The 27942-nt window shown below is 50.6% G+C and overlaps 1 protein-coding gene across 1 annotated transcript; it reads right to left on the bottom strand.

Annotated features, from left to right (window-relative positions):
* Positions 1–250: 250 nt before the first annotated feature.
* RHOT2 (ras homolog family member T2) lies at positions 251–27728 on the bottom strand. The gene is given in 20 exon segments (XM_038418697.2): positions 251–4022; positions 6652–6854; positions 7206–7328; positions 7916–7996; positions 8733–8863; positions 8969–9069; positions 9178–9323; positions 10949–10999; positions 11001–11034; positions 13708–13828; positions 14223–14331; positions 15064–15162; positions 16201–16302; positions 16773–16881; positions 17583–17635; positions 18358–18411; positions 20061–20104; positions 20296–20377; positions 22164–22222; positions 27592–27728. Coding segments are annotated over 20 exon segments (1866 nt in total). The 5' UTR covers positions 27638–27728; the 3' UTR covers positions 251–3904.
* Between the last annotated feature and the right edge of the window lie 214 nt (positions 27729–27942).

The raw sequence follows: 27942 nt of genomic DNA, 5'->3' as shown, positions 1-27942 counted from the left end.
TCCCCCAGCCCCTGAAATAACCTTTAGTATTTGCCAAGCTGCTAACATAGGAAAGAAGGGCCCTTCAGCTGCAGAACAGCATGTAACCATATCCCAGACACTCGCTACCAAGACACATGACCAGGTACGCTCCTGGCTGATACACCAAGCAGAAGATCAAGGTGGTTTCATCTGCATGAAACACTTCAGAGGACGACTCACCCTCCCCCACCCCTGCCAATAAGAAAAGCAGACAAGGAATTTGCAGCCAGAAGGTGCGTAAAAATGTATTTTTTTACAGAATTTATCTGATAAAATCATATGGCTTTATAGGATCTGGACTGTCACTGGAAAAATGTCAAGAGCCAATGGCCTTCCAGCCTCTGCACTTCATTACAGTGTTTCTCATATAGAATATGCCATATTTGGGTCTTGGCTGTGACAGGAGGCCACCACAGACTTAACAGACTCAAACCAGGACTGGGGAATGGCCAGTGAAATGGGAAACTTGAAGTGGACCCGACCCTCCCAGCACAGCCAACATGGCTTCTGGGGGCCCAAAAAATACTCCAGACAGAAGATTGTGCAGATTCCACTGTATGACGGGATCAACATTACTTCCACCTGCAATGAGAGGTGGGAAAGGGAACAAGGCGGGGGAAAAGCCACAGAACTGTGCCCTCCATTTTAACCAGGAGGGCAGCTGTCATGAGAATGACTCCTAGAGAAAGCTCAATCCCAGGCCACTGGTGGGCTGACGGCACCTCACATGGACACTTACAAAGAGCCAGCTCCTCTCAGCCGCAGCAAGCCCCAAGGACAGAGACAGCTGGGCACTGCTAGCTGAATTCCGCTCCCTGCTGTTGTGGGGCAGCCTGGAGCATGACAGGAGGGCTCTCTGGCAAAGGCTTCTGCACCATGTGAGCACTCAAAGTTCACTGAAAAAGGGGAACGTGGCTTGGTTAAAAACAGAAATGCTCTGGAGCCCTTTGCCTTGATTTAGCCAAAGCCCCATGGCCTGAGGGAGGGCACTCACTACCAGTCAGCTCTGTGCTGCAGAGCCATGCAAGCATGGCGACTCGCTGATCTGTGCAACAGCACCCAGCACAGGTGTGTCTGGCAGCCGGTAGGTGCTCTTCCTCCACCCCCTGGCGAGGAGACTTAGGCTACAGCCACAGGCTCCACACCGCAAAACCAATGCCACAAGTTCAAAATCCCCCCACCCACCCTTCTCTGCCTCAGCTCGGAGAGACAGGCTCCGCAGCAGGAGCCACTTCGACAAGCACAAACGTTACCCACCACCAAGAATCAGAGAGGATGGGGGCCGTGCTGAGCTCCTTCAGAAGGCCACTGGAGCAGGTCCAGCCTGAAGAGTCTGAGATGCATTGCCCCCAGACTGGGGAGCCAGCCCAATGCCCACCCCAGCAAGCCAGTTAAGGAGGAAGACATTGTACTCAGTCACCAGAGGACCCCCTACACAAAAGAATTTAAATGCACGCTCCTGCTATAAGCCCAGCCTTCAGCCCAAAACTAGTTTAAACTATAGACAAGCATATAGGAAACAAGTACATCTTCCGTCAGGTCATCCCACAAGGATACTGTACACAAGCCTGCCCTGAGTGCGCACCAAAGGCTGAAGTGCTAGCGGGATTTCCCGAATCAACACTATGTTTTTCTCCAGCTCTCCATCAAAAGTCATAAACAGAGTGGAAACTTTATGCAGATGGAAGGTGAGGAAAGCAGAGACAGGCCTGGATTAGCTGGTGGAGAAGATGGTCCTTACCCCTGGGACGGTCTTCAGCTAGTCCCGCTGGGGCTTTGTGCTAGGCCAATGAAATGGGAGCTGGTGTCTGTACCAGAGAAGGAGCAGCAAGGGGCTGGCAGCCCCTGCATCTGCCAGTTAACCACTTTGGATCAGAAAAAGCCAGGGTGTCAGAGAAAGCAAAACTTCCAGTTCAAGGAACTTCCAGGAGACTCAACAGTGAAAGCTACGTATACAAAGTATTGTGTGCCGCTGGAGAGCCCTGCTCAAACCATGGCCATGCAGTACTGACAACGACTACTTAGCTGCACAATACCCAGTCGCTGAGCATCCACACTAACGGCACAAATTCCATCAGGGACTGCGGCTGACACAGGAACATTACGGTATTGGTTTGACACTGTGCAGGTAGTATACCAACCCCACATTTCTAACGGTGAATTCAGGCACATCAGTCCTTTGCTTAATCAGCCGGTATATCACGCTGCCAAACATGCCATCCTTGCCCAGGTTAACACACCTCCCATGATGCCTATTAATACTGGTGACCCAAGTGAGATGGGGTAGGAAAGGGGGAAACGGCCTTGTGAAAGGCGGCATGGGACAAGTGGGTGAAAGATCTGCCAGGCAGCAATCCCCCATACCTGTGCATGGTGGTACTGGCTGGAACAGATATAACAAAAGCAGCTGCTAGGAAGCTTGGCTGAGCAGGCAGGCAGTGAGCACCTGGAAATCACTTTCTAGTGACTGACTGCCTCTGGCCGACACTGGAGTGATGTCACAATGCAGGGTCTTTTACAGGGACACCGGTAGGTTAGACCCAAATGAAAATTTTAAAAAAATCTGAAAAAGCCTACTATTAAAAAGTCATTTCATGACATTGAACGTAAAAGTCACAGAAAACAGGCAGGCAGGTTCCAATCCAAACCGCTCTACCCCTGCAGTGTTTGCAACCCCAAAACGGCAGCCTTGAGCTAGTGCAGGAAAGCCAGAAAGGGTAAGTAACTAAGCAATTTTCATTGCCCAAAGCCAAGTGAAGTGCAGGAATATTTAAGTAGTAGATGAGGTTTTCAAAGGCTCCCTTTTACTAATCTAAGGGGGTTGCTGGTGACCATTGTAAAGGCTTCCGATATTAACTTGAACCGGATGACATCCCTGGACATGTGGAAAGGGCAGAAGGGTCCCTGGAATACCTTGTAAGAGACAATGCTTCCAGAAGTGCAGCTTTGCTAAACTCCGGCAGCTTGGAGAGTCACAATGCCTCTAAGGTAAGGAGGTATTCAGGACAACTGCTCACAACAGGGTTTGGCCAGCAGTCAACACAAGGATATGCCAATAAATACCAGGAGACATTAGATGGCTACTAGACGGCAAGGAGCACGATGGGTAAATCCCCCTCTGCGTGGCACCTTTTACAATACATTCTTTTAAGTAGCCTAGGCTTCTTAAGTCTAAGTTTGTCCATTGTTTCCTGATAGACCTTGTGCTATAGGGACAGGGCCGCGAGCTCATTGCACAACTCCACCCCAGAGGAGAGAAAACACAACTCTGGTGCTTGCAGAGTCCTGCGGGCTCCAGGAAGTCCCCATGAACCACACTATGATATAAAATGATACTTTCCCTGGGAATAAAAGACTGGACAGGCGTGATTGCTGCTGCCTCTGGTCTGAAAGATATGTACAGCTTTCCCAGGGCACGTTGTTTGTTTCAAGTCTGAGATGGTCTTAAAAACAATATTAAAAGAGAGACAGGTGACCCCCTCAATGCTCCAGGGAGACTGGACTCCAGGCTCTGCAGATGCTCAGACATGGCAAGTGGAGACCATGACATTCCCACGGCAGAGTGGACTGAGGGTAACGTTGAGCAATGGGGCATTCGGAGTCAACCCCTAGTGATGGGTATGTTGAAAGTGTAGAGGAGAACGACATTCTTGATCATGCTGGTTGGTGTCATTAGGTCTGGAGGATCCTGTTTGTGGGTCTGCTTTGCTGGTGCTGTAATCAGGTCTGGAGGAGGAAGGAATTTCCTTGTTGGGGTCCAGGCAGGGCCTGTTTGATCCCACCTACCTGGATGCATTACAGTATGAGAAGGAAGCTGGTGTCTGTCTTAGGTAAGCACTAGGACGGGGAGCAGGAGGGGGGAAAAGGTCAGTTCTCTTCATCCTTATTTGCTCTTTGCCAGTGCTTTGTAAAGTGCAAATCCTACCATAGCCGTGATACTGGCTCCCAAGGCTACCCTGAGCCAGAAGGAAGCAGCTCCCAGGTCAGTGTCGTTCAGGTGACTGCAAAGAAACAGACAAGAAGCCATTCAGTGAATTGCACAGACGAGGTCATACAACCACACAGACACTAGAGAAACTGTCAGCCCAAGAGGACAGGATGCACTTGGCCATGCGATAGACTCCTGTGGCCAGCCCTCAGCTTACAGAGCAGTAGTGCTGGAATAAGCGCTCTGCACTGGCATGACAATGCCATAACTGCAAAAAGTGCATGTACAGAGAGCCCCAGACCTAGCTCCTTCAGTCCACAGCTGACAACAAAGGGCCAGCACTTCCCTAGAGGATAGAGCCTCACCCCTTCAGTAGAGCAGAGAACCTGTAAAGCAGCAGCACAACGGGGGTGGTGGGGAGGATAATTCCCCCTCCCCCCCCCCTTTTTTTTTTTCTTAATTTGGAAATTCAAAATTTAAAGAAAAAATGTGCCCGGCTCTATAGCTGGCTCCAAAAGGGAACCCAAGAATTGTCTCGAAATTTTGCAATCTGAAATCTTTCACTGTCTCTAGGGAGAAAAGAGGAGAAGGGATATGGAGGACCAAAAGAGTCATTGTAAGGTTGGTCCTCGCCATCATCTGTGCACTGATCCCTTGGTAGCTCATCAGATCAGATTACAATGGAATGAAGCCATTCCTTTGCCCTTCTGAGAGTAGTTATGAACGGGTGGGATGGAAACAGGCTTTACCGACATTCTTTCTTCTTAGCAAGGGTATAAATAGCATATCATCATCAAATAACTGGTACGAACCAGGAGTTATACCTCTTCCTTTCTAGGCCAAGCTGCATTTACACCTTTCAATGCTGAGATCAAAATACATCAAACCCACTAAGGGCTGCCGAGATGTGGCAGTTACTGGCAAGCTCTAGAACAGCGTTTCTCAAACTGGGGGTCCCAACCCAAAAGACAATTATGGGGGGGTTGTGAGATCACAAAAAATATTACAATAATCTTTAGATCCTTTGCATTTCATTCCAAATGCTTAAATAGTTAACCCTTAACTTAGGGTTACCATACATTGGGATTTTCCTGGGCATGACATCTGTTTTGGTCCAAAGGGTGGCATGGTATAGTATTGCTACCTTACTTCTCCTATGTTGCTCACGGCCTGAGCATGGCAGCTGCTGTACCCGCCTTCCCCGTGGCCTCTATTTGGGAACTTGAAATATGGCAAACCTATATGTACAGTAATTTGCTAACACTTTTTTTTTTTGTTGGGGGGGATCCTCACAGACTGAAATATTTTCAAAGGGGGGGGACTCCATGCCCTGGAGGATCAAGGCCAGTAGTTGCCCACAGGACAGGTTGGTGGAGCCTGCCTTTCTGGAGTGCATTACAGTGCAGTTGCGAGAATGTTAAGCAGAACTGGATCAAGCCTCCCCATGCGAGCCAGCTTCCTGAGCAAGCCTGCATCATCCAATTCTATATAATCCAGGCACATCCCCAAGAAGGAGAGAAAAATCCATTATTCATACACTACTGAATCAAAGAACAACCAATTCCAGGGCCTCCATTACGCATGTTATTGATTTATACTGAATTTCCTAGATATATTAGGAATATTTAAATTTTAATATTGTGGAGAAAAAAGCATCAGCGCTAAAAGAAAAAATGTTTACTAAATGGAGACCAACGAAAACATCTCATATCTGCTTATCGTTCTTCTAGTATTAACAATCTAATTTTCTCCCAGTATGAGCTTTCTCCCTGCACCTAACTAGGCAGGTCAGCTTCATTTTCTAGCTCCCCTCTACTAAAACAATGCTCTTACTGCAGGCAATGGTCTATCCAGGACTTTTCTAGTCACTTTTTTGTGCCAAACTTAAATATTGAGCCTAAATCTGCTTGACTGGGCGACCCATTTCTACTCCAGAAAGCAACTCTGTACAAATGGCCTCATGGGGTTCCATTTTACTGATCTTGGTATAAATCTGATCAGTTTAGGGGGAAAATACAAGACCGATGCCAGAGCTGCAAGCTCAGCGCCTGGGACTAGAAATTCTCACTGGGCTCTTTCCATGCATCAACAATAAAGATCCTGCAATGGGAACGTAGCTGACAATTCTGTTGGCGGTGCATGGGCTGGAACTGAATCCAGCTCTCCCCTCTAAGCTGGCTATGCAGGGCTACACACTTATTTCAGTTTATAAAAATAAACTTTGCTCCCAGGCCAGTGGGAGCAAAGGTGCTGTTTTTACAGACTCTCTCTGCAGACCCTACTCACACTAAAGGACAGGAAGGTTGATCCTGTGGCTAAGGCAGATCTGGGATCTTTTCTGGCTTCTGCCACTGACTTCCTGTAAGTGCTCTCAGGCATGGCACACTATGCCTCAGTAAGATGAGGACACAAATACTTCCCTGCCTCCCAGGTATGCTAGGAATGGGTGAGGGGCTCAGATCTGACAGCAATAAGCCATAAAATAAAAATAAACTGATGTATTTAAAGTGCTTTTTGTCTTAAAAGGGATCCTGTTTATCATCATCATCATCATCATCTAAGTGCCATAACATGGGCCTGGGCTGATAACATTTGCAGGCTGTGTTAACATGCATCCCTCAGTCTCACATGCATTCTGCCTGCCCACTGTCAGGCTGTATGCCTAGAAGAGTGCACTCTATTGGTTCAGAAAGAGTACTAACGGGAAGGCAGCTGCTGTGGCCAGCTTGGTAAAGATGGTGGTGCTGGGCAGGCCAGGGCTGTTGCAGGTGAAGTAGAATGGTGGCGGCAGGCGATGCTTGTAACAGAACTCAACAGGCGAGAGTCCATGCTGCTGAGTCATTTCTGGCAGGTCTGACTTGGAAGCGACGAAGATGCAGGGAATTTGTCCATCCATGTAGTGTTGCTGTGTAGAAGACACAAAGGTCACGAGAGGGAGATAAAGGGAAGTGGTCATCACCCACTAAACATCGAGGGGAAAGGGAGCAGCAGAATCCAAAGCTGGGATGTGGCAGGGGTAGACTCTAGTGAAGGGAAGATCACCTTGCAGAACAGCAAGTGAGTTCTGTTGTGAGAGGGGCCCACCTGCAGGATCCCTGGCAGCATGGGTAGCGCTTTGCTGTCACGGTGCTAGCACTAACAGATGGGACAGTGCAAGCAGGAATCCTCGGTACAGTACAGCCTGCCCCTCCCATTAGGATGCGGATTTCCTTCCAAGGAACTGGGGCTGCTGCTCAGGAGAGGACGTGATGCTTACCTTATAAATACAGGCGCAATAGTTGAAAGATTTGGGATCATTCACGTTGTACATTAAGCAGGCAACATCGCACGCCGCGTCCGACGCCTTCATGAACTCTGTGTCCACATCAATCTCATACAACTGGAGCAGAGGAAAGAAAAGGAAAGTGGCCCAAGAGAAGACAGCCAAGACATGAAGCCAGAAGATCACACGGCGTCTGGAGACTGTGGCACTTCTCCCACTAACGCACAGGTCATGCCAACCCAAGGCTGTCACTGGAACAGCATGTCAGAGCAGCCGCTGAAGCAGAAGCCCCATAGGCTGCTGTGATTAGTTGCTACGCAGAGGGCTTGGGAGTCAGGACTGCAGTGACCTGCCCTATGACCAATGATGAATCGCTACCTTCTCCATGCCTTTGTAGGTGGTGCATATGCCACATCTCTAGAGAGCATCCAAAAGTTGGTTGGTTGGTTGCCTAGCAGAAATAGATCTTTAACTACAGGACAAAGCAAACAGCACTGGAAACCATGAGGATACTTCAGAATGGCCTCTTAAGACCGGGGGTGGCATATTGGAGAGGTCTTAAATGCTGCTTGCATCCTCCTCATGACCATTTCCATTGAGACATCTCTAAGATCCCCATGAAGCCTTTCTGCTCTCCGCATGGCCGAGGAAGCGGCTAGTCCATCCTTGAGAGCTTCCCCAGTCTCCTGCTCCATGGGACTTACTATTAAATACTTTTCCTGGCCACTGACTTGGACAGTGTTGATTGCATAGAAGGACAGCTCTCCCGGGGACTCCCTGTGTGCCTGCAAGGAAGGGGACAAAGGCAGTACAGCTATGAGGAAGAGAGAATGTTTACCATGGATTGGTGCCTGTGAACATTGTCCCAAGAGTCCCCAGGCACTACAGCAACCTGTTATTGGAGGCAAAACTATTACAGGGCAGCGGCTCCAGCTCACTGTGCTTCTGGCACATGAACAAAGCCATTCACAGCAAGCTGCCCTCTGAACCAGAGAGGATACAGACTTATTGAGTAAGCAGCTATGAAGACTAGATGCTTCCTCATCCATTCATCCCAGGGAACGGGCAATTCCCCCAAAACCCCGGAGCAGAGAGGGCCTCTCCTAGTGCGGGAAGCAGTGTGAGGAAGGACCCTGCTGCTCTGCTCCAGGAAATGAGGGAAAACAGGCTGAATATCAGGGGAAAACACCGTCAGTGAGATCTACCAGATCTCAGGTGGAAACAGTCCACCCACAAGAAACTGGTAGGAGCCTCACTGTTTGGGACATTCAAACTAGTTGGAATAAAGTATGAGGGAACGTGCTGCAGGGAACAATCCTGCACTGGCCAGAGAGATAAGTAGATGAATAATAGGTCTCGTCACTGATACTCCAGGCATTGGGCTCCCAGCCCTTAGTCAGTACATGCCCAGGACTGCTTTACATATGCACAGTGACACAGAAGGAGTTTGAAGGCCTCATCTTTTCAAGCTTCCAGGTGAGAGATAAGGGGTTTGGGGGGCAGGAAAGCATGCATACTCACAGCCAGGTTCCTCCCGAGGAAGGCCTGCAAAAACGCAGATTTGCCCGTGCCCCTGGGGCCAATCACTTTACAGAGGAAGACATTCCTCTGGGTCTGACCCTTCTCCAGGTCAATTCTCTTCTCCCGGGTAACTGGAGTAGGGGATGCAGAGAACCCTGTGTTAGCACTTGGAAGGTGGGCACCAAAGATCCAAGGATAGCAGAGGCAATGCTGGAGACACTGGAGGGATGACATACCTGTGATTGCCTGTGTCTGAGAGTTGTGCTCAGAGAAGACAGGGTAGCCCAAGTAACCCAAGTACTCTAGGCAGTGATGGACATCCAGATAGGATACCAGCCTGGGGGATCCAAGCAAAGAGAACACTGCCAGTTACAGAGAACCCTGATGGAGCCAGGGATGTGCTAAGTGAACTGGAGTAAGGGGGATGGAGAGGGACTGCGCTTACGTCCATTGGCAGAGGAATCCATGCAGTGAAAGCAGGCCTTTATCAGTGGTGCATACCGTGTTGTAGATTTCAGGTCCCCAGGGCACATAGGGGAAGACACTGAAGAAGCTCTGTAGTTCTACAGGTGAGAGGGCTCCATCTCCGTCCTGGGAACACAAAGGAAGAGTTGATGCTTGAAGCGGGAGCCACCTGGAGACCCAGAGCATTATGGATACACTCTTGTGCAGAACTATATATGCTCACATGCTGGCTAATTATGCCTAAGTGATGTATTTATCTGGGCACAGACAGAGCCCCATAGACTCTGTGATTCAGTAACTGCACACCCTGGTGAAGAAATCACTTGCTGCTGCAGAATTTTGTTCCCAATAAGCTTTTGTTGAAAAAAATATTTCTAATCCTCATAGCTGCAGAGAGACCCTCCACAATGTGAGCCACGTGTAAACAATTCAATGTTGTCTTCCTGAGTCTGCAGAAAGTCTGAGTCAGTCTGAAACTGACATTATCCAGTGTGAAACAGACATCATTCTTCACAAGAGTGCTAACCCTGAAGCCTAGAGATGGTAACTTCAGTGTCAACAGCTGTTTCACTGATGATCGTTTAGCAGAATCACCCAGCCCATGTGCTTACCCTACAATCCCCAACTTCCTTCCCACACTTTCTTAGGGGCCAAAAGCTCTAACTGCCCATCACTCAGCTGCCAGCTTTGCCTCAGACAGCTTCTATGATGCAGTAACACGTTGAGAATGGAAAATGCAGAAGCAGTGTAACATGGAATTGAATAACTAAATAAAGGGGGAGATGAGCGATTGGGCTGTTTGCCTTCAGACTGAACTCAAGAAAACCCTCCTTTTTAAAACATGTAAAGGAAGCTGCCACAGAGTTATCAGTTTGCCACACTGGAGTGCTGCAAATTGAGGCTTGGCCTGCTTCAGAGCACACAGGGGCTTGGGTATTTATGCAGTGCACATCACTGCAGAACTGGAGCACTACGCCCCAGATGGGCGAGGTGCACAGAGGTGGCACGCTCTTCTCTCACTCTTCAAAGAGCCAGAAAAGAGCAAAAACTGCTTTCTCTTCCTTCTCCCCTCTTTGGCCTTGTGCTCCTCCCCTGATAGCTGTCCGGTATGTGGTCATTTATAATTGTTCCACTGCTGTGGGCCCAGCCGCCAAGGTGGCTCTGTCTCCAATTCCTCATAGCCTCCCCTTTGTTACTAAGATCTCCACTGTTCGACGATGGGCACTATTATGTGTTATGGTTATGCAGAGAGAGGCAGTCTCCATGACAGCCCATCCCCAGCCACAGGGAGCTTATCAAGACCCAGACTTTAATATCCACCCACTGAGCATCCAGTCAAGTTTAGAGTTATCAGAGCATGGGAATTGACTGCTCTCAACAAGCTGTGTTGGTCAGACAGCTGGCTGCCATGCTCTGCATCAGCTGAAGTTTCCAGAGGGTCTGGTTTAACTCCTAGCTACAATGCATTGCAAATATCCTCTGTATCCAGAGGTCACACACATGTGACGAAGATGCTTTCTCTATGCGAAGAGGACAGCCCTGGCTGCCTTACCCCAATCCCCCAAGGAAGGAGAATGCAAGGACAACAGAATAAGCAGATGGGATTGTGTGCAGAGCAATTGCAAAGATGCCCCTGTGAGCAAGAGCGCAGGGTCAACTAAGCATGTCTGCGAGACTGTGAGGGTACTCGCAGTGGGATTGGACAGCCTGACAGTCACCTGCCTCCCCACTCCCTGCAAAGCCCAGCTCACCTTGTCGTGCTTCTCAAACATCCGCTGCAGAAACTGGTATCCAAAGTGATTGAAGCTCCGTGGAGCAGCCCTGGGGCAACGCGGACCTGCAGGGAGGGAGAGAGAACAAGTCAGTGCAACCTCTCAACCAGGCACTCACGGACACACTAACTCCCCCACTGGGGACGGCCACTCAGACTTCTCTTCATTGAGCCTGGTGACTAGCACAGGAATCGCTATGGCTGCCCAACGCCATGCAACAGCCCATGGCGGGGGGACAACATAAAACAATTCCACGAGAAGGGAGGATCTGGCCTATGGTCTGGATCCTCTGGACAGAGCCTGTTGCAGTAGTTCTCACTGGCAGCATGCGCCCTCAGAGTCAAACAGGCCAACTACCTGCACACAGCTCCAATAGGCAGGCAGAAGAGACCTGGGTCAGTGGTGTCCAAAAAGCCAACTTCCCAAACACCAACAACTGGCGAGGCTGGAGTGTAGCCCCTGGCGCCCTACAATGGTTTTAAGAGACTAGCTCCCAGCTGACTATGCCTCATCTTGATCCCAGTGGCCTGGCTGCAGTCTGCTCCATTTCAAAGCAACTGGGTGCAGTCTGTGGGCAAGTTGCTAATGCAGCCCTCAGCTGGTGATGTTTGGTGCCCTGATTTACAGAAAAAAGAACAGGAGGACTTGTGGCAGCTTAGAGACTAACATTATTTGAGCATAAGCTTTCGTGGGCTACAATGAAGTGGGCTATAGCCCACGAAAGCTTATGCTCAAATAAATGTGTTAGTCTCTAAGGTGCCACAAGTCCTCCTGTTCTTTTTGCAGATACAGACTAACACAGCTGCCTCTCTGAAACCTGATTTACAGGAATACAGGATTCTTCCCTGGGCCTGGATGCTTATCTAAGTTGGGGGGTTGGAATGCTGCTGCAGCCCCTCCTGCTCTGCCATGAGCTCCACGTGCAGTATTCAGCAAGAGACAGAGTGACCGTGACAGAATACACCCATCTTCACACCCTACACGCTAATGCAATAATTTTTGTGCAAGGCATGTCTTGTGAGGTATCATTTGAAAACTCAGTTTGCTGGTCAATACGTCCTGTTAAAAAAGCGTGGCAACACTATGTGACATTACAGGAGTTCCCCGTATGAAGTTCTTAACACATGTTCCAAACCCCACAACCCCACCCAAACTGAGGCTGGCAAACAGCTCTGTCCTCAACAAAGGAATGTGTGCTTTGCTTCATTTGCATTTAAGCAGGGAACAGAGTCATCATGCAGGACGGAAAACCAACAAAGCTCCAACAGGTGAGAAAAAGACATCGAGGAACATCCTTCCACACAGACAGTCTCCAAGTGCCCCGCTGGAAACGTTTTTCAAGAGAGGGACTGAAACTAGAGAAAGGAGGGACATACGCCCACAAGGGACCCTTCCTCTCTCTCCCTGCACCTGGAGCAACAAAGGAAGCATTCGTTGGACTCTGGGGGACGGGTCCTGCCCTACAGGGTTTGGACAGTAAGACTGCAGAGGGCATGTGGTGAGAAATTTTGCTTGAATCTGGTATCATTTGTTAAATCAGAATTGTTAAATAAGAATTGTCTTATCTTAATTTTTCTTGTAACCATTTCTGACTTTTATGCCTCATTACTTGTACTCACTTAAATCTTGACCTGTAATTAATAAACTTGATTTACTGTTTTATCTAATCCAATGTGTTAAAACTGACGAGTCTGAGTAACTATTTGAGACAATCCATCAGCTGGCATATGATACCCTTTAAAAAATAACAGACTGAAAATATTGTGTACTGTTCAGGAGAGGGGCTGTACATATGTTTCCTGGAGAAATCTGGGGACTGGGGGTGTGCTGGGGTCACCCTGCAGTATAACCCAGGGTGGTGAGAGCCAGAGTGTAACCCACGTGTGGATGGCATGCTGAAGCTATACGCAGACACTCAGGACATGGCTTGCATGCTGAAGGCTGTTTGGGAGCAGCCCAGTCGGGAGCTGCTTCAGCAAAACATTGTAAGACGCCAAAAGTTGCAGGGCAGGGATGACACAGTCTCCCACTAGCCTGAATTATATCCTGGTACATCACCAATGGTGCTTAAGTCACAGTAGCTCCCCTTCCCATGGTGAGAGCCCTGTTATACCCCCACGAGCCCTGCTGCTTTGGCTATAGGATTCTCTAGCTCACAGTACAAACCCTTTCGTTAGTTTGGGGGCGTGACAGGGATCAGAGAAGAGGAGGCAGCTGCAAAATCCAGCTGAATACTGAGCTGACAGCTTACTGCTCCAAACAGCTTTGCCAAGAAAGAACAGACTTCAAAAGCCCCTTAGTGATTTCACTGGAAAGTCACAGTCCCGGTCCCATTTGTTCCCCTCTGTGGGCACCAGTGGAATCAACAGTGCCATTGGAGTTAGTGGTCTGTCTGCCCCCACATCCTGACTTCCCAGACAGGCCAGTGCAGGGGCACTGAGCGTGACTCTGCCCTTGTCAGAGAACTGGACAGGGTGCTGTGCGCTGTCATCCGGTTGGATTCCAGCTCCTGCCGTGCCAGACCCACTGGGAGTAAAGGAGAACCTCACTGCTCAGAGACCACATATGGTTGCAGACGGTCAGTTAGGACAGAAGGGAGATCCCGAGCCTCCTCAGAAAGGAATATGGCGGTTGAAAAGGAAGGCTCATCGAGATGGCTCTGAGCCGTCTCCCTGGGGGATCCCATCCCCAGCCTGCCAATCCCTCCCCAGCATTGGAGAGGCTGAGCCCGTACGCACAGTGGGTAGAGATAGTCATCCGTCAGCTCCAGCTCATCAGCGTAGCCGAAGCGGCGCAGGATGGTCCAGGTGGTCTCGTGCCGCCCCCTCTGGATGAAGAGGGTGTTGAGGAAGAGGAAGCCTGTGAGCAGAGAGACAGGGTCTCAGCGCATGGCACACACCATGCAGACAGCGCTATGGACCAGCAAGCTCCGCTCAGCCTAGCTAGCTAGGTGCTTCAGCACAAAGTCAGAACAGGATGCTCCCTAAAGAAGCCTTCCTTCCTCTGGGAAAACGAGGCCCTGAACCAGGCGGCTCTACGCCAAGCACTAGCTCATCCGAGAAGATGCTCAATGAGCTTTTTCATTATGGTGTGTGGGCCGGGGTACAAAACCATGGCCCATGCTCCTGAACATCTATTGTCTTTCCTTCTCTGCCCAGCAAAACACTTGTCTCCCAGGTGCCAGAGGGGAGAGTGGCCAGGAACGGAGCAAGGAGACAGTGACACCAACACAAAAGCTGTTCGCTTCAGTTACCGTTTAACGTCAGGCCATTGTCCTGCACCCCATCCGTGGTGTTCTTCCACACAACTGTCTTCACATCTTCCAGGGCCTGGGGGGCCAGGGGATTCCCAAAGCAGGACTTCTACCTCCGAGAGACACAAGGGCAAGGTCAGGAAAGCCCCTGGCCAGCAGAGAGCCCCCCTGTCTCTTTCCAGCTCTCCAGAAGGAAGGGAAGGAATTAAAACTACTCCAGAGCCCTCCCCCTTTAATTACTCCATTTCTCTACTCCAACTAGAAGGCCGCTTCCCAAGAGCTGCTGGACTCTTGCTATACCAGTACCTATGCACACCCTGGGTCTCCAAGCAAAACCTGCCACTGAATCACAGGAAGACAAACTCCTCATGGATTGCCAGCTCTGCCTTATTCCTGTTACATGAGTCCCTACTCCTCAGCTGGCCAATGCAGCAGAACTCCTTGTTACTCTCTAGAGGTATCCTGCTTCACACATCACAGAGCAATCCCTTCCACAGCTCTGCTTGGCCCTGCTCAGAGTGTGTGGGCATGACACCCTTCTCTAGACAGATGATCAGATACACAGATCTCTGTGTGCCAGAACACTAGCTGCTGGCATTCCCCTTTGGCATCAAGGACCAGGAGTCCAAAAAGGTCTCAGTGTGTCATGCAAGGGACTCTCTCTTTACTCTGGAGTTAGAAGAAAGTAGGAATAAGAGAGGCTTTCCAGAGAACAGGCAGGAGGGGATGTGTGCAGCTGCTGTAGGGAACATTATTGGTGAAACAGTAGCAGTGGTCATGGTGATATCACAGCCCAAGGACAGGGGACCCCCTGGAAATCCAAGCGCTAAGGAGTCTGTACCTGGAAGTAGTTGAGCTCATCGTCACTTAGGATCTGGTTGTTATCCTGGTCTGAGATGTTGAAAATCCGTGTAAGTGCTCGTGCACACGTCGGTCTCAGCTGTGGGTATAATGAGTCATAGTGAAAAGCACACAAAGAGGTTGTCTTCAGCTCAATGCTCCCCCCCACAAACCCACCTTCCGAGGCTTCCTGTACTGGCTCAGGGCAACAGTCCACCTAAACCAGTACTCTGGCTCTGACAATGGCCAGTACGAGCTGCTGCAGAGATAGGGGTAAGTTGTGAACAATAGTCAGCCCACATGGGAATTTTCTTCCTAACCCGTCAGTCAGAGGCTGCTTGTACCCTGAACTATGAAGGTATGCCTCCCTTCTGCGTGACCCCCTAACATGACCATGGATGATCTTGTTATCCATATAAAAGTCCAGTCCTTTTCAGAGTCCTCCTATGCTCATGGCCTCAATGACATCTAGTGGCAGAGAGTTCCACTGGCTAGCCATATGTTGCACAAAAAAGTATTGCCTTTTCTAAACATTAAGATGATTTGCCACCTTTCAGTGTCACTGAACATCCCCTTGTTCTTGTACCATTGGAACCAGGGGGACAGAGGTGGTGGGTTTCCCTTCTCCAAACTAGTCATTAGTTTGGATACCTCCATCAAACCCCTCACTATACAGTCCCATGCTTTCCACACACTCTTCCCTAGGAAAGCCTTCTCAGGGCTCCAAATCACTCTGTCTCCTGCTGGGGCTGGTGATGGATCTATTGTATCAGTGCAGCATGGCTCAATGTGCGCAAGAGGCACTTCTGGGTGAGAGACTCCCAGGGTGTGCTTCAGCTCCCCTAGAACAGCTGTCTAGCACCCCATGCACTGCACCTGCGGAGGAGGGTGGAGCGCACACAGCGAGTTTAGCAGCAGAGGGGGAAGGCTTAATGCGCTAACTCTGCTGAGAGGAGTGGGGCCTGTTGACTGGCAGAGGACAAGGAGAATCAGGCAGCAGTTAAGAACAAGAGGCTTTACAATCATGCCAGAGGATTGAGGGTGTACAGGGAGGATGTGGACGGTTACTGGGAAGTGCGTGGATGTCTGGGAGGGAAAAGAGCAAGGCTGACTGGGGTTCAGGGATGGCTTTGATTACCTGTTTCTCCTCTGGATCGTACAAGGGGGCTGTCGGGTGCAGAACCGCTTTCTGGGCATAGTAGAACAATTCAGAGATATTCTTTAAGTTCTTGGCTGAACACTAGTGCAACGACAGAAAAAGGGACCATGAGTGGACATGGCCTGGGGCCAGACGGAAGATGGAGCTGAGGGCACAAGAGAGGTGTGAGTCTAAGCTCCAGGCAGGTATTTGATCAAGGCATGGACTGAAGTCAGTGACAGTTACTAGGAAACAAACCGAAAAGGGAAATTCCCCATTTACATGTCGGTTTCACTTGGCCCATTTCACGCTCCCAGAAGCCAATGAGAATTCTGTCATGTTCCCCTGTGGGCTCAGGAGACTGGGATCCCGCCAGGTTTGGGCTGGGGCTCTTTCAGGGATCAGCATTGAGAAGGCAGATCCAAATCAGGATGGAGAATGTTCCTCCTAGTCACTGTGGTGACAGCCCATGGAACCAGGGACAAGGCCTCTCGTTAGTAATTAACATTAGACATTCACAGGGACGGACAGCCCCCTTTCACTGATCAAAGTACAGTGCACTGGTTTCCCACCTCCACGCAGGTCTCTATCTCAGAAAACTGGTTCATGATGGGCAGAATGATCTCCATGGAGCTCCCAGACTGTAGGTCAGACTTGTTTCCCACTAGGATGATTGGGATTCTAAGAGGGAGAAGAGATGAAGTGTCATGGAGTGGAAAGACAGAGGCCAACGCAATTCCCATCTGGGCTCTCACATTGCACATGTGCTCTTAGGGCGGCTGGTCAGAAGAGCACTCAAAGGAACAGAACTGCCAGCCCCCTGACTGCTCTTCCACCTCCATCTGCTGGAACCAGGCACCAGATCAGCCAGAACAACCCAGGTTGGTTAGTCCTGCTGATGTATTCACCAGACTATTGGGCACGTGAGAAGACCTTACGTTCAAGCAACCCACGATTAGCTTAGGCCTCTGTGGTCCTGCACTGACTCAGCAACTCACTTGTTCCCCTACATCAGGAATCAGGAGGCAGCTCACCAGCAGATCCTATTGCCTCGGTGGCAGCGAGACCCTGAGAGGAGGAAAAGCCTCCAGCTTCTCCCCACCTCTATCAGATGTGGGGCCCATGAGCTGGACAACCGTTCCCTAATACCATGTACTGCTGTTCGCAGGAAGCTCCCAGGCAGCGCCAAGCTATTTTCCCTCCAGGATCCCCCAGTTCCCAGCCCATGTCAACAGCCAGCAATCATCAGGCTGTACTCAAGTGCTTGTGTGCACAGCCAACACACTGAGCTATATGGGAGCAGGACCCAGAGCCGGTCCATTGCGCCACTGGCATGCCCTCTTCCCTACCAGACTCCAGAAAAGCTGTGTTTGGTACAGTACCTGGAACCCTTTTCAACTCCCCCATTCACCAAGGGAATCCACTTTGTCCGAATCTGAAAGGCAACCAGGAGAAAGCCCTGTTAGAACAGACTAGCCACTGCTGTGAGTGACAGAGAAGGTGGGGATGTTGTGTGTGCACTAACTGGAAGCCAGCGAGGGGCTGAGGCAATACAACAATCTCATCATCACAGCCCATCTGCTCCAGTGTAACCCCACAGATAATCAGAGTGCATGTGACAATAAAGAGGATGCAGGCTGCAGCCCAGAGGGTCCGAGGCCAATTCCTGGGGTGGTGGGTTGGCAGTGATCCAGTGTGGGTTGCACCTGGAGTGGGCAGGAATTGCTCTGTCTGATGTGATGGAGTCCCATAGTGTCTGAAGAAATCCCCAGCACTCCATGCCCTGAATCACTTTAGGAACTGCCTGTGGCTGATAATGACGAGGTGCTAAGTGATGGCTCTGAGCAAAAGTGACCTGGCTAATGACCAACTCTTAGCAGTACATTCCCTTTGCACACAGAGCTAGGGAGATGGGGCTGGGGTGGCATGTCTTGGAGACTACAACCAGCTAGCGACTTCAGCAAGAGCAATCAAATTACCCCTGGAAGCCCCAGACTGCGTCTGAGAAGCGTGTAGTGCTCCATGGAGAACATGGAACAGGGCAGTGTTGGGGGCATGGTCTGTGGCAGATCCCTGGGGGACAGGAGGAGGCAGCAGAGCAGAGCGAGGCCAAACATGACTCTGCAGGTCAGAAGCACACAAGCCTGGAGTCATTACCTTCTCAATTGTGGCTTCCACGGTGACATCGTACACCACGCAGACCACGTTGGCCTGCAGAGAGAGAAGCAGGATGAGCAGTGGGTAGCACTCCAGAATGCCCATCGCTCAGGCATGGCAGAGGTCATTCTACCTGACGGCCAGCATGTGCCACAGACAATGCTCCTCTCCCAGTGTGGAGAGGGCAGGGCCCGGCCTGAGCATGGTACAGCTCTGTTATCAAGCAGACAGGCCTCCCACAAACAGCCAGGCAGGCTCACCATTGTCCTGGACTTTGTACCAACGCCCGCCCACCTCTCCCTGCACACCCGCCCACACGCCACACCCATACCAAGACCGGCTGCCCTGCAGGTCGTTTGTAAGCTCTTGAGAAGCCAGATGATTTTAACTGAACAGATGCTGTCTGTAATTCCAGCTGCCAAAATCCATCCTCGGCACCAGGCCGGAGCTCCGATTTCATTACATGTTGATCTTCAGTGAACCAGCTGCTGCTGAAAGGCAACAGCCCAGCAGCCTGACACTGTCACTCACAGTCCAGTCCAGAGTGTGGCCCTGGCAGCTTCCCCCACCCGCATCCTCATAATGGGACTCAATTCCTCTCTGGGAAAAGCTCCTTCTAGGAGGCGAGAGAGGAAATCAGCTGCAATGCTGGGCAGCCATATGAACCCCTCAGCCAGCCCTCTCTACTCAGACTGCCAAATTGGCCAGCTAAAGCTAATAGCGAGGGTGGATTTTACAGCATGGAAACTTGCTCCCTGGGAGCTTTGGAGACACCCTGATCTACAGCCTAGCAAACAGCCGCAGAAGGCACTGCCTTGCTTGCCGCTAGCTGGGCTGGCTCTGAACTGCGGAAGACTCCATAACCAGCACCTTCCCCACCTGGGGCAGAACCCCTAACCCTCACCACCACCATGTGCTACACCCCACATAGCTCCCAGTCACTGCACTGAGCCACTATCAGCTTTTCCACCCACTTGTTATGCTTTGCCTGGGTCCCTGCCCTTCCCCTCCAATCCCACCACGACCCCGCTTCAGATGGCTTTTAAATGAGCAGATGGGCGGATCACTGCCCCTTTCGGGAGAGAGTTTATTGCTAATCCCAGAAAAACACAAGGGTTTAGGCAGGGTTTAATGTAACCCACTTTAAGCCTCTTGTATACACCCTTGCTCTGGCGGGGTGGAGGGAGCAGGTTCACACAGCCACTCCAGCCTAGTTCCTTTCCCATGGGATCTCCGGGCTGGAGAAGGCAGAAGGCTGAGCTCAAACAAGGATTTGAAAAGACATCCAGTTTTATTAGCCATAACAACGGGATTTCCCCCTCCTGCCCTCACTCAATCTGCCAGACCTGCCAAGAACTGCTAACAGCTGGGTCCTGTCCACTCTTCTGGGGATCATCACAGATTGCTCACCAGAAGGTTGCTCTGATGATCAAACCATGCTACCTTGCCCATGCCCGCAATGCTCCGTCTTCTGCCTCTCCTGAGAGCCCCCCGGGCAATCACTTCAGAAAGCAAGAGCACTGACCTTGAGCTAGCTCAGTGAGCAGAGAGAAGAGGTTATGCAAACTGTTAACAAAACACTAGTCTTGAGATGGCCTATTGCAGAGCTTGGCAAAGCTGATGGCCAGGCTGCAGAGGCAAAGAATCAGACACCCTGACTTGCCATCTCAAACCCAGCTGCCCAGCTTCCTATCCTCACTCACCTTGGCGATCTCTTCCTGCAGCTCATCCTCCGTTTGCTCCGATTCTGAAAGGGAAAAAGGCAGATTCACCCGGCTACTGCCACCTACTTCATGACAGCCCACGTGAAATGGCAGCATGGCACAGCTGGGAAGGGGCTTGTGCACAGTGTGGGTTTTGGCATGGACGGAAGGAGTAGGAAGAGCCAGAGGTGGAGCAGTGAAGGTGCAATGGCATGCAGGAGGAAGGGGGCCCTACCTGAGTAGTCCACAATGTGGGTGGGGACTTTCTCAGGTGTGACGTCGGCTGGGATTGTGATTTCCTCTGCACGAGGGGGCACCTTCAAAACAGACAGACACAGTCAGCAGGGCAGCGTGAGGAGGAGCAAGCCCCAGGGGCAGAGCATGCAGAGTGGGAGGGAGGAGACAGGCAGATCTATGCTGAATACAACAAAGAGGAGACCCACAAGACTTCTGTCACCCTAAAGATGCAAAAAAGGAGGGGTCAGGGACTACATGAGCTTTTGAGGCTCAGCACTATCCCCTCTGAGGCCACAGCATATGCCTCAAAACAGCCACAGCTCAGGAGTGGGAGACAAGGGATCAGCCTTGCTCTCCTCCAGGAGGTGCTCCCTCCTCGGCAGATCTGGGCCCATCAGCACAGAGAGACTTGGGAGCAAGCTAGCCCAGGAGTGAATGGACATGGAGAGTGGGCGTTACTTCCCAGCTTGTTGATTAGCTAGCAGGAGTAATGCCTGACTTCTTACTCAGGGCTACTCCAGTGCTCACATCTCAGTCCAAGTTCTGCTGCTCCAGGCAGGGGCCAGTTGATGTTCTGGCACAACTCACTATCAGCCTGCACTGTGCACCCCATTGGCTCTGCATTAAAATAATCTCCAGCCTTGGCGGTGTAACATGGAGGGAGAGGCTGATATGGCACTACGCTTAATGCCCAGGGGAGCCCCAAACGGGGCAATTCTACCTTGTCTTGCCCAGGAGAAGAGGGGACATGGAAGGGCAAACCTCCCCCTTCCTGGCCTGCAGATAAATCCCTAAGCACTTCCATCATCCCTTAAACCTTACACAAACATTGACTTAATAGAATATCAGGGTTGGAAAGGACCTCAGGAGGTCATCTAGTCCAACCCCCTGCTCAAAGCAGGACCAATCCCTAATTTTTGCCACAGATCCCTAAATGACCCCCTCAAGGATTGAACTCACAACCCTGGGTTTAGCAGGCCAATGCTCAAACCACTGAGCTATCCCTCCACCCCTGAAGCACTGACCTTCCAGCAGCCTGGGAAGAGCATTAAGCCGATTAGCTGGGCTTTGCTGTGGAAATGGGGCAGGCATTTAGATCCCATCAAGCTGCAGTAGTGCAAGTGTCACTGAGGGCTAGCAAGGGGCTGAGGGACTTATACCATCTGCTCCCCGGCAGGGGGAGACGCTGGCCATTTGGGCTAATTATGTTTTCCCTTTCTAAAGCAGCCCATGCCCTTGAGCTGGGAGGAGCTCTACAGTGCATGAGTGCAGGCTGGCTACTCTGGATTTCACACAGACGGCTGCAGCTCAGGGATCTCTGCATGTACACAGAAGAGCAGAGAACACTGACCACTTCAAGGGATTTTCCCAGCTGGATCAGAGACAGCAGCCTGACCTGCCTTGCTAGAGAGAACACATTGCAGCTAGGAGGTGGAAGCGGGGACAGGGACACTGCTTTGTGCTGACTAGGGAAGCATCTTCTAGTGGCCAATGCATGGAACAGAGCAGACAGCTGTTCAGGCAGGCTGCTCATTCCAAAGGCCCAACAGCAGCAGGCTACAGAGAAAGGCCCAGGCACCCTAGAGCACAAGCACAGGCTGCTCTCCAAAGCAGGACTGCAGTAAGAAAACTAAGTGGAGAAGCCTGCCTCTCAAACTCAGTCACACCCCCAGAAAGGCAATGAAGATTTTGCTGCTCCAGGATCATTCTGCCCTGGATAGTAGAAATGAGCCTGTTAACGCTGGTCTCACATCTAGAGGCTCTGCTGGTCTCTGGCCCATGACAGACAGAGAGACAGACATTCACCCTTCCAGTAAGACCAGGATGCATTAAACACACAGGAAAGGCAAACCGCCCCTTGCTCACCTCCTCAGGGAACTCCTCGCCCACCAGAGCCATAATCAGCGATGTCTTCCCCACCCGGGCTGTGAGAGAAAGAAAGGCAAGAGGTTCAGGCTGGACCTTTGCAGGCCTGGCATTTGGGAATGGAGGTGGCAGAGCCATCAGATACTAGGGACTGAAATCTGTCCAGGTGGCAAAGCAAAGGGGTGGGACGTTGGGGCAAAGAGATGAAGGCAAATTCATTCCAAGCCCCGAGGCTAAAGGGTGAAATTTCCTACAACCACTGAAGGTCACAGGCTCCCTTTAACATTCATACCCGTCCTTAAACCTGAAGTCCCAAATGTTTTGTGAAGCAGAGAGGGAAATTGGTGCCACATTACCACCAGGACCCCCTCACCAGTAAATACCATAGTTTCCTATCAGTAAACAGTTAAGAAGCTAATCTCGCTTTCACACACTCCTAACTTCCCAGAGCATTTGCTCTTTGGGGTGCAATTTTCTCTGCTCAAGCTCAGTCTATGGGGAATCTGTTCGGAAAGCTTGAGGACAATCCCACCAGCTATTTTTTGAGTTCTGAGAGCATGACAAAGGTAGTTCCTTAATCATCATCATGATGTACCTATTACGCCTCTGGTATTTATGGCAGGGATGAAATTTCTCCACGCCTCACTGTTTCTGGCAAGTCTTTCAATGGTTCCCCAGCTGTGCCCCAGGTTTTCAGCTCAGCTTCCACAGCTCTTGGCCACGTTGTTTTTGGGCAGCCTCATTTTCGCTTGCCTTCAGATGTCCATTTTATTGCTACTCTGGTGATGAAATCAGTTTCCATTCAAAGCACATGACCAATCCAGCTCCAACGCCTCCTGGCAATGATGGTGCTCAGATCCTCTTGGCTGCACTGTGTCAATAGATCTTGGTTTGAGATGGTTCTGGGCCAAAAGATACAGAGGATTTTTCTGAGGCAGGTTTGGAATGAAGACAGTTTGGACATGTCCTGCTTTCTCATTCCCCAGCATTCTGCACTATAAAGTAGTGTTGAAAGTACACAGCTCTGATAAATCTTGAGTTTGGTTTTGGTGTTATATTTTGATGATTTCCAGACTGTATTTAAGCTCCTGAAGGTGTTCCTGGCTTTACTGATTTTGTTCCAGATGTCCTGGCTTGTTCCACCTTCCTGGCTGATGGTGCTGCCCAAATATGTGAATGTTTCTACACTGGTGGGAAAATAATACTCCTCTATCTGTATTGGTGATGGTGAGGCAATATTAATGGTCATGATATCTGTCTTATTGTGGTTGATTTTCAGTCCAATTTACTGGCTGAATGCGTTGAGTTGAGTTGTTTTTTTCTTATATATATGGGGTTGGGTATGTGATAGGAGAGTGACATCATCTGTGAAGTCCAGGTCTTCAAGGGATGAGAAGGGTGTCCATTTAATGCCTCTTGGCATGTCTTCTATTGTACGCCGCATTAACCAGTTGATGGCAATGCTGAAGAGGATTGCAGATATGATCTACTCCTGTTTTGATTTCAAAACTGAGCTCACCGTGATAATACACAGATAAAAGTGTGATACCAAGCCAGTTATTACAATCACTGAGAATTCCTTTCTTTGGTATCTTCACTATAACCCCATTGGTCCACTCATCTGGCATTTTTCCCCCTTCCCAGACTGATGTAAATAGAGGGGACAGGATAGATGCTGCTAATTTAGGATTTACCTTGAACAATTCTGCATTCAAGTTATCCTTGCCAGGAGCTTTCCCATTTTTTAAGGATTTGATGGCTTGAATGATCTCTTCGTTAGGGGTGTCTGTTGATATCAAGATCTTCTGCCTCCTGGATGTTTGCTTCCTCTTTAGGTGGCTCCCTGTTCAGCAATTCTTCGAAATGCTCTGTCCAGCGCATTTTTGTTCTTTTTCAGTTGTTAGTAGGTGGCCTTGTTTGTTCCTGATGAGAGTGTTTGGTGGTGTCTGCCGTTTACCACTGATAAGTCACGTCATTTTGTAGACAATTCCTAGTTCACCACAAGAAGCTGCATCCTCTGCTTGTGTTGCCAGATTATCAATCTAATGCCATTTGTCCGCTCTCACAAGGTGTTTGACCTCCCAGTTTGCCTTGCTGTACTGCTCGTGGTATTTGTCCTTCTGGGATTTTGTGTCTAAAACTTTTTTCTTCAGGGCTTGTCCGGTTTCTATGGCATTCCATGTGCTGGGCGTGATCCTCTCCTTCCTTCTCTTCTGCCTGTAGCCTAGACAGGCTTCACTGCTCTGTTTATAAATTCTGGTTACTTTTTCCCACTTCTTGTTGATCTCCTTAATAAGAAGGGGAATTTATATGCATGGAAAGTACTGGATGGGAGAGAACTTTACGAAGGTGGATTACAAACGGGGTCACCAAGAAACAAAAAGGTCAAGGGACTTGCCTGACATTACACTGCAAGTTGGGGCAGTTAGGAATCACACCTAGCTTTCCTGATGGTTAGCTTTGTGCTAACACCACTAGAACACAATCGTCTCCTGAACAGGCTGCACTTTTTTAAAAGAAGCTCCGAATGAACAATAAAAACCGAACCAGAGCGCTGCACCTTGAAAGCTGGCACAGATGCAGCTCTCAGTGAAGAGCTAAGTGTGGAAAAAAGGAATAAAGTTATTCATATTGGAAAAAGCTGCATGGAGCTGGAACAGTGGGGAATGTCTACGTTGTAATTGTACACATCCCAGCTGAGATGCCTGTGCACACACAGCTCTGGGGATTGGTCTGCATGGGGAATTTACCAGCAGACCTAGAGTGGTACAGTTATACTGTTTTGACTTCCCACATGAACACACTTATTCTGAAGAAGACAGTGTCTTTTTCCAGATTAATTTACATCACTTTCAGGGTGACATAAAATAAACTGGAAAAGCACTCTTTCTGGAAGAAGAGTGTCCTCATGGGGAGTTAGATGGGTAGAACCACAGCTGACTAGCAGTACAATTGTATTACCAGTACAATTATACCAGGGAATGTCCCCATGCAGACAAGCCCTGAGGTGCAACTTTGAAACCAAGGTTAAAAGACATCTCTTGGCTCGAGCCTTCTCCTGGCCTTCACATCCGGCCAGGCCCTCAAAGCCCTCTTGCCTCCCCACACCTAATGTCATATTTTTAAAACAAGGGACTTTTGACCATTTTAAGTCTCCTATGTGGTAGGAGTCTACATCCTAGAACACGCTGGCTCAAGGATTATGGGCAAGGATTGAATCCTTCTACCATTCCTTTCCCTAACCCACTCCCTGGCTGGCACTGGATCCCATGGCTGAAACCCTATAAGCAAGAACCATTCTTGTTAATACTGCCTCTGTGAAGAGCACATGTACAAGCAGAATGCTGAGATGCTGCGATTCTTTCCCCTGCTCCCTGCCCCTCTTTCTAAAAAAGGGAAATGCAATGCCAAAACCCAATGGAATCCCACTGACGTATATTTCAAACAGGGAATGTAAGGTTTTTAAAGTCCTGTACATCCACCCCACTTCATTCATTAGAGATCTTTCTTTTCTTTGGATCAGTATAACAACAAAAAGGGGGCACCTGTCCAGGGCTCTAAGTGCTGTTGTCCCACATGACAAAAGTAAATACTGCCAGCAGCACAAAACCTGCCCCATCCTCGTGGGCAATCTAACAACTCCATCCAAAGCCAACCTCCACAACACCGCATAAAGAAATGTGCCTTGCAGAGCATGTTCTACCACCAGCCTCCCCTCTTTAAAAGCACGGGGGGATCCCTGCTCAAGCACCTCTGCTGATCACAATCGTACCACACTTTATAATAGGGAAGGGACACATTAAGTAATCTAAGCGTTAATGGAAAATCCAGTGTATGTGGTGTCAGTTACTGTTAAAAGGAGAAAAAGGACCAGATCCCTAGTCGGTGTAAGTCTGTGTCACACCACTGACTTCAATGAAATGAGGCCAGTTTACACTAACTCAGGATCTGGTCCCCCAACTTTTCCTGTTACCAAATTTGTACGTTGTAAGTGTTTTCCCACTGAATTCGCCAATGCAGACCCAGCACAGCAGCAGCCCCCTCCTTAGGGTTGGTCAATGGGACATCCCAGATACTCTGGCAGTCATGGATGGAGCAGGAGGGACTTTGGATGTTGCTATGTTTCATAAGTGGGGCTAATTTTACAGAAAATTCTGCTCCTAGCAGGCCGGGCTCCTCTGCCCTAATTCACAAGGCAATGGTAAATTAATTCCTATCAGCTAATTCCTTCCAGATATAGGCCAAAGTAGGCAGAATGGTCTAGTGGTTACAACACAGGCCTGGGGTGCAGGAGAGCCAGGCTCCACTCCCAGCTCTGGGGCTGATGAGCTGCATGGCCTTGGGTGAGCCCCTCCCCTACCTCTGCCTCAGTTTCCCTAACAAGTCAATAGAGATGACGACTCCCACGTCCCACTCTCAGGGGAAGCATTCATCAGTGTGCGGAGTGTGGTACAAGGGCAGAAGGGCTCGTTAGGAACAGTTCTGAGCCCAGTTTTCAGAGTAGCAGCCGTGTTAGTCTGTATTCGCAAAAAGAAAAGGAGGACTTGTGGCACCTTAGAGACTAACAAATTTATTAGAGCATAAGCTTTCGTGAGCTACAGCTCACTTCATCGGATGAAGTTTGTTAGTCTCTAAGGTGCCACAAGTACTCCTTTCGTTCTGAGCCCAGTCACCCAACTCCCCCAGTCCAAGGAGAGAGGGTCTCTTTCCTCCCTGCCAGCCCACCGTTTCTTCAATTCCAGCCTCCTGCCTGGCAGGAAGTGGGAGGAGTGAGAGGAGATTGCCTACACCCAGTCTGACCTGCAAGGATTTGATCTCTCTGCACGGGAGGAGGGTTCACTCTCCATTACCCGATCTCTCTGCATGGGGGGGATCTGCCCCCATTACCCAGCGTGCCCCGGGGGGCTGATCTCTCTGCATGGGGGGGATCTGCCCCCATTACCCAGCGTGCCCCGGGGGGCTGATCTCTCTGCATGGGGGGGATCTGCCCCCATTACCCAGCGTGCCCCGGGGGGCTGATCTCTCTGCATGGGCGGGTCCTACCCCCATTATCCAGCGTGCCCCGGGGGGCTGATCTCTCTGCGGGGGGGTCCTGCCCCCATTACCCAGCGTGCCCCGGGGGACTGATCTCTCTGCGGGGGGGGTCCTACCCCCATTATCCAGCGTGCCCCGGGGGGCTGATCTCTCTGCGGGGGGGTCCTGCCCCCATTACCCAGCGTGCCCCGGAGGACTGATCTCTCTGCGGGGGGGGTCCTGCCCCCATTACCCAGCGTGCCCCGGGGGGCTGATCTCTCTGTAGGGGGGGGGTCTGTCCCCCTTACCCAAGCTGACCCTGCGGGGGGAGCCGAGACCCCTCAGTTGCCCTCCTTTACCCAGCGTACCCCGGGATCCCGTTCCCCCCCCCCGGCAGCCAGGGTCCGGCTCTTACCCTCCCCCACTAGGAGAATGCGCACGTCTCGCTGCTTCATCATCATCGCCGCCGCCGCCTCTCCCGCGCCGGGGGTGCCGGGCCGCGGCGCTGACCCCTCCCCCTCAGCCTGCCGCCCTCCCGAGTCCCGCCCCCACTTCCGGCCTGCCCGCCTCGGCACACAGCAGGCGGGCAGGGGACGTGGGGCGCGAGCCTCGCTCGCGGAGCCACGGTGGGGGCCGGGGCCTGCAGCGCCGCCGTGCGGCGAGTCGGGGCACGGCAGCACTTACCCGCCCAGCGCACAGCGAGGACAGGCTGGGGGAGGCTGCCCCGCCCTCCTGGGGTGGGGGCGAGATCGGGGCTTGGCTGTGC

The sequence above is a fragment of the Dermochelys coriacea genome, chromosome 10, assembly GCF_009764565.3.
Source record: "Dermochelys coriacea isolate rDerCor1 chromosome 10, rDerCor1.pri.v4, whole genome shotgun sequence".
Classification (NCBI taxonomy): Eukaryota; Metazoa; Chordata; order Testudines; family Dermochelyidae; genus Dermochelys; species Dermochelys coriacea.
This window is presented reverse-complemented; position numbering and strand designations above follow the sequence as displayed.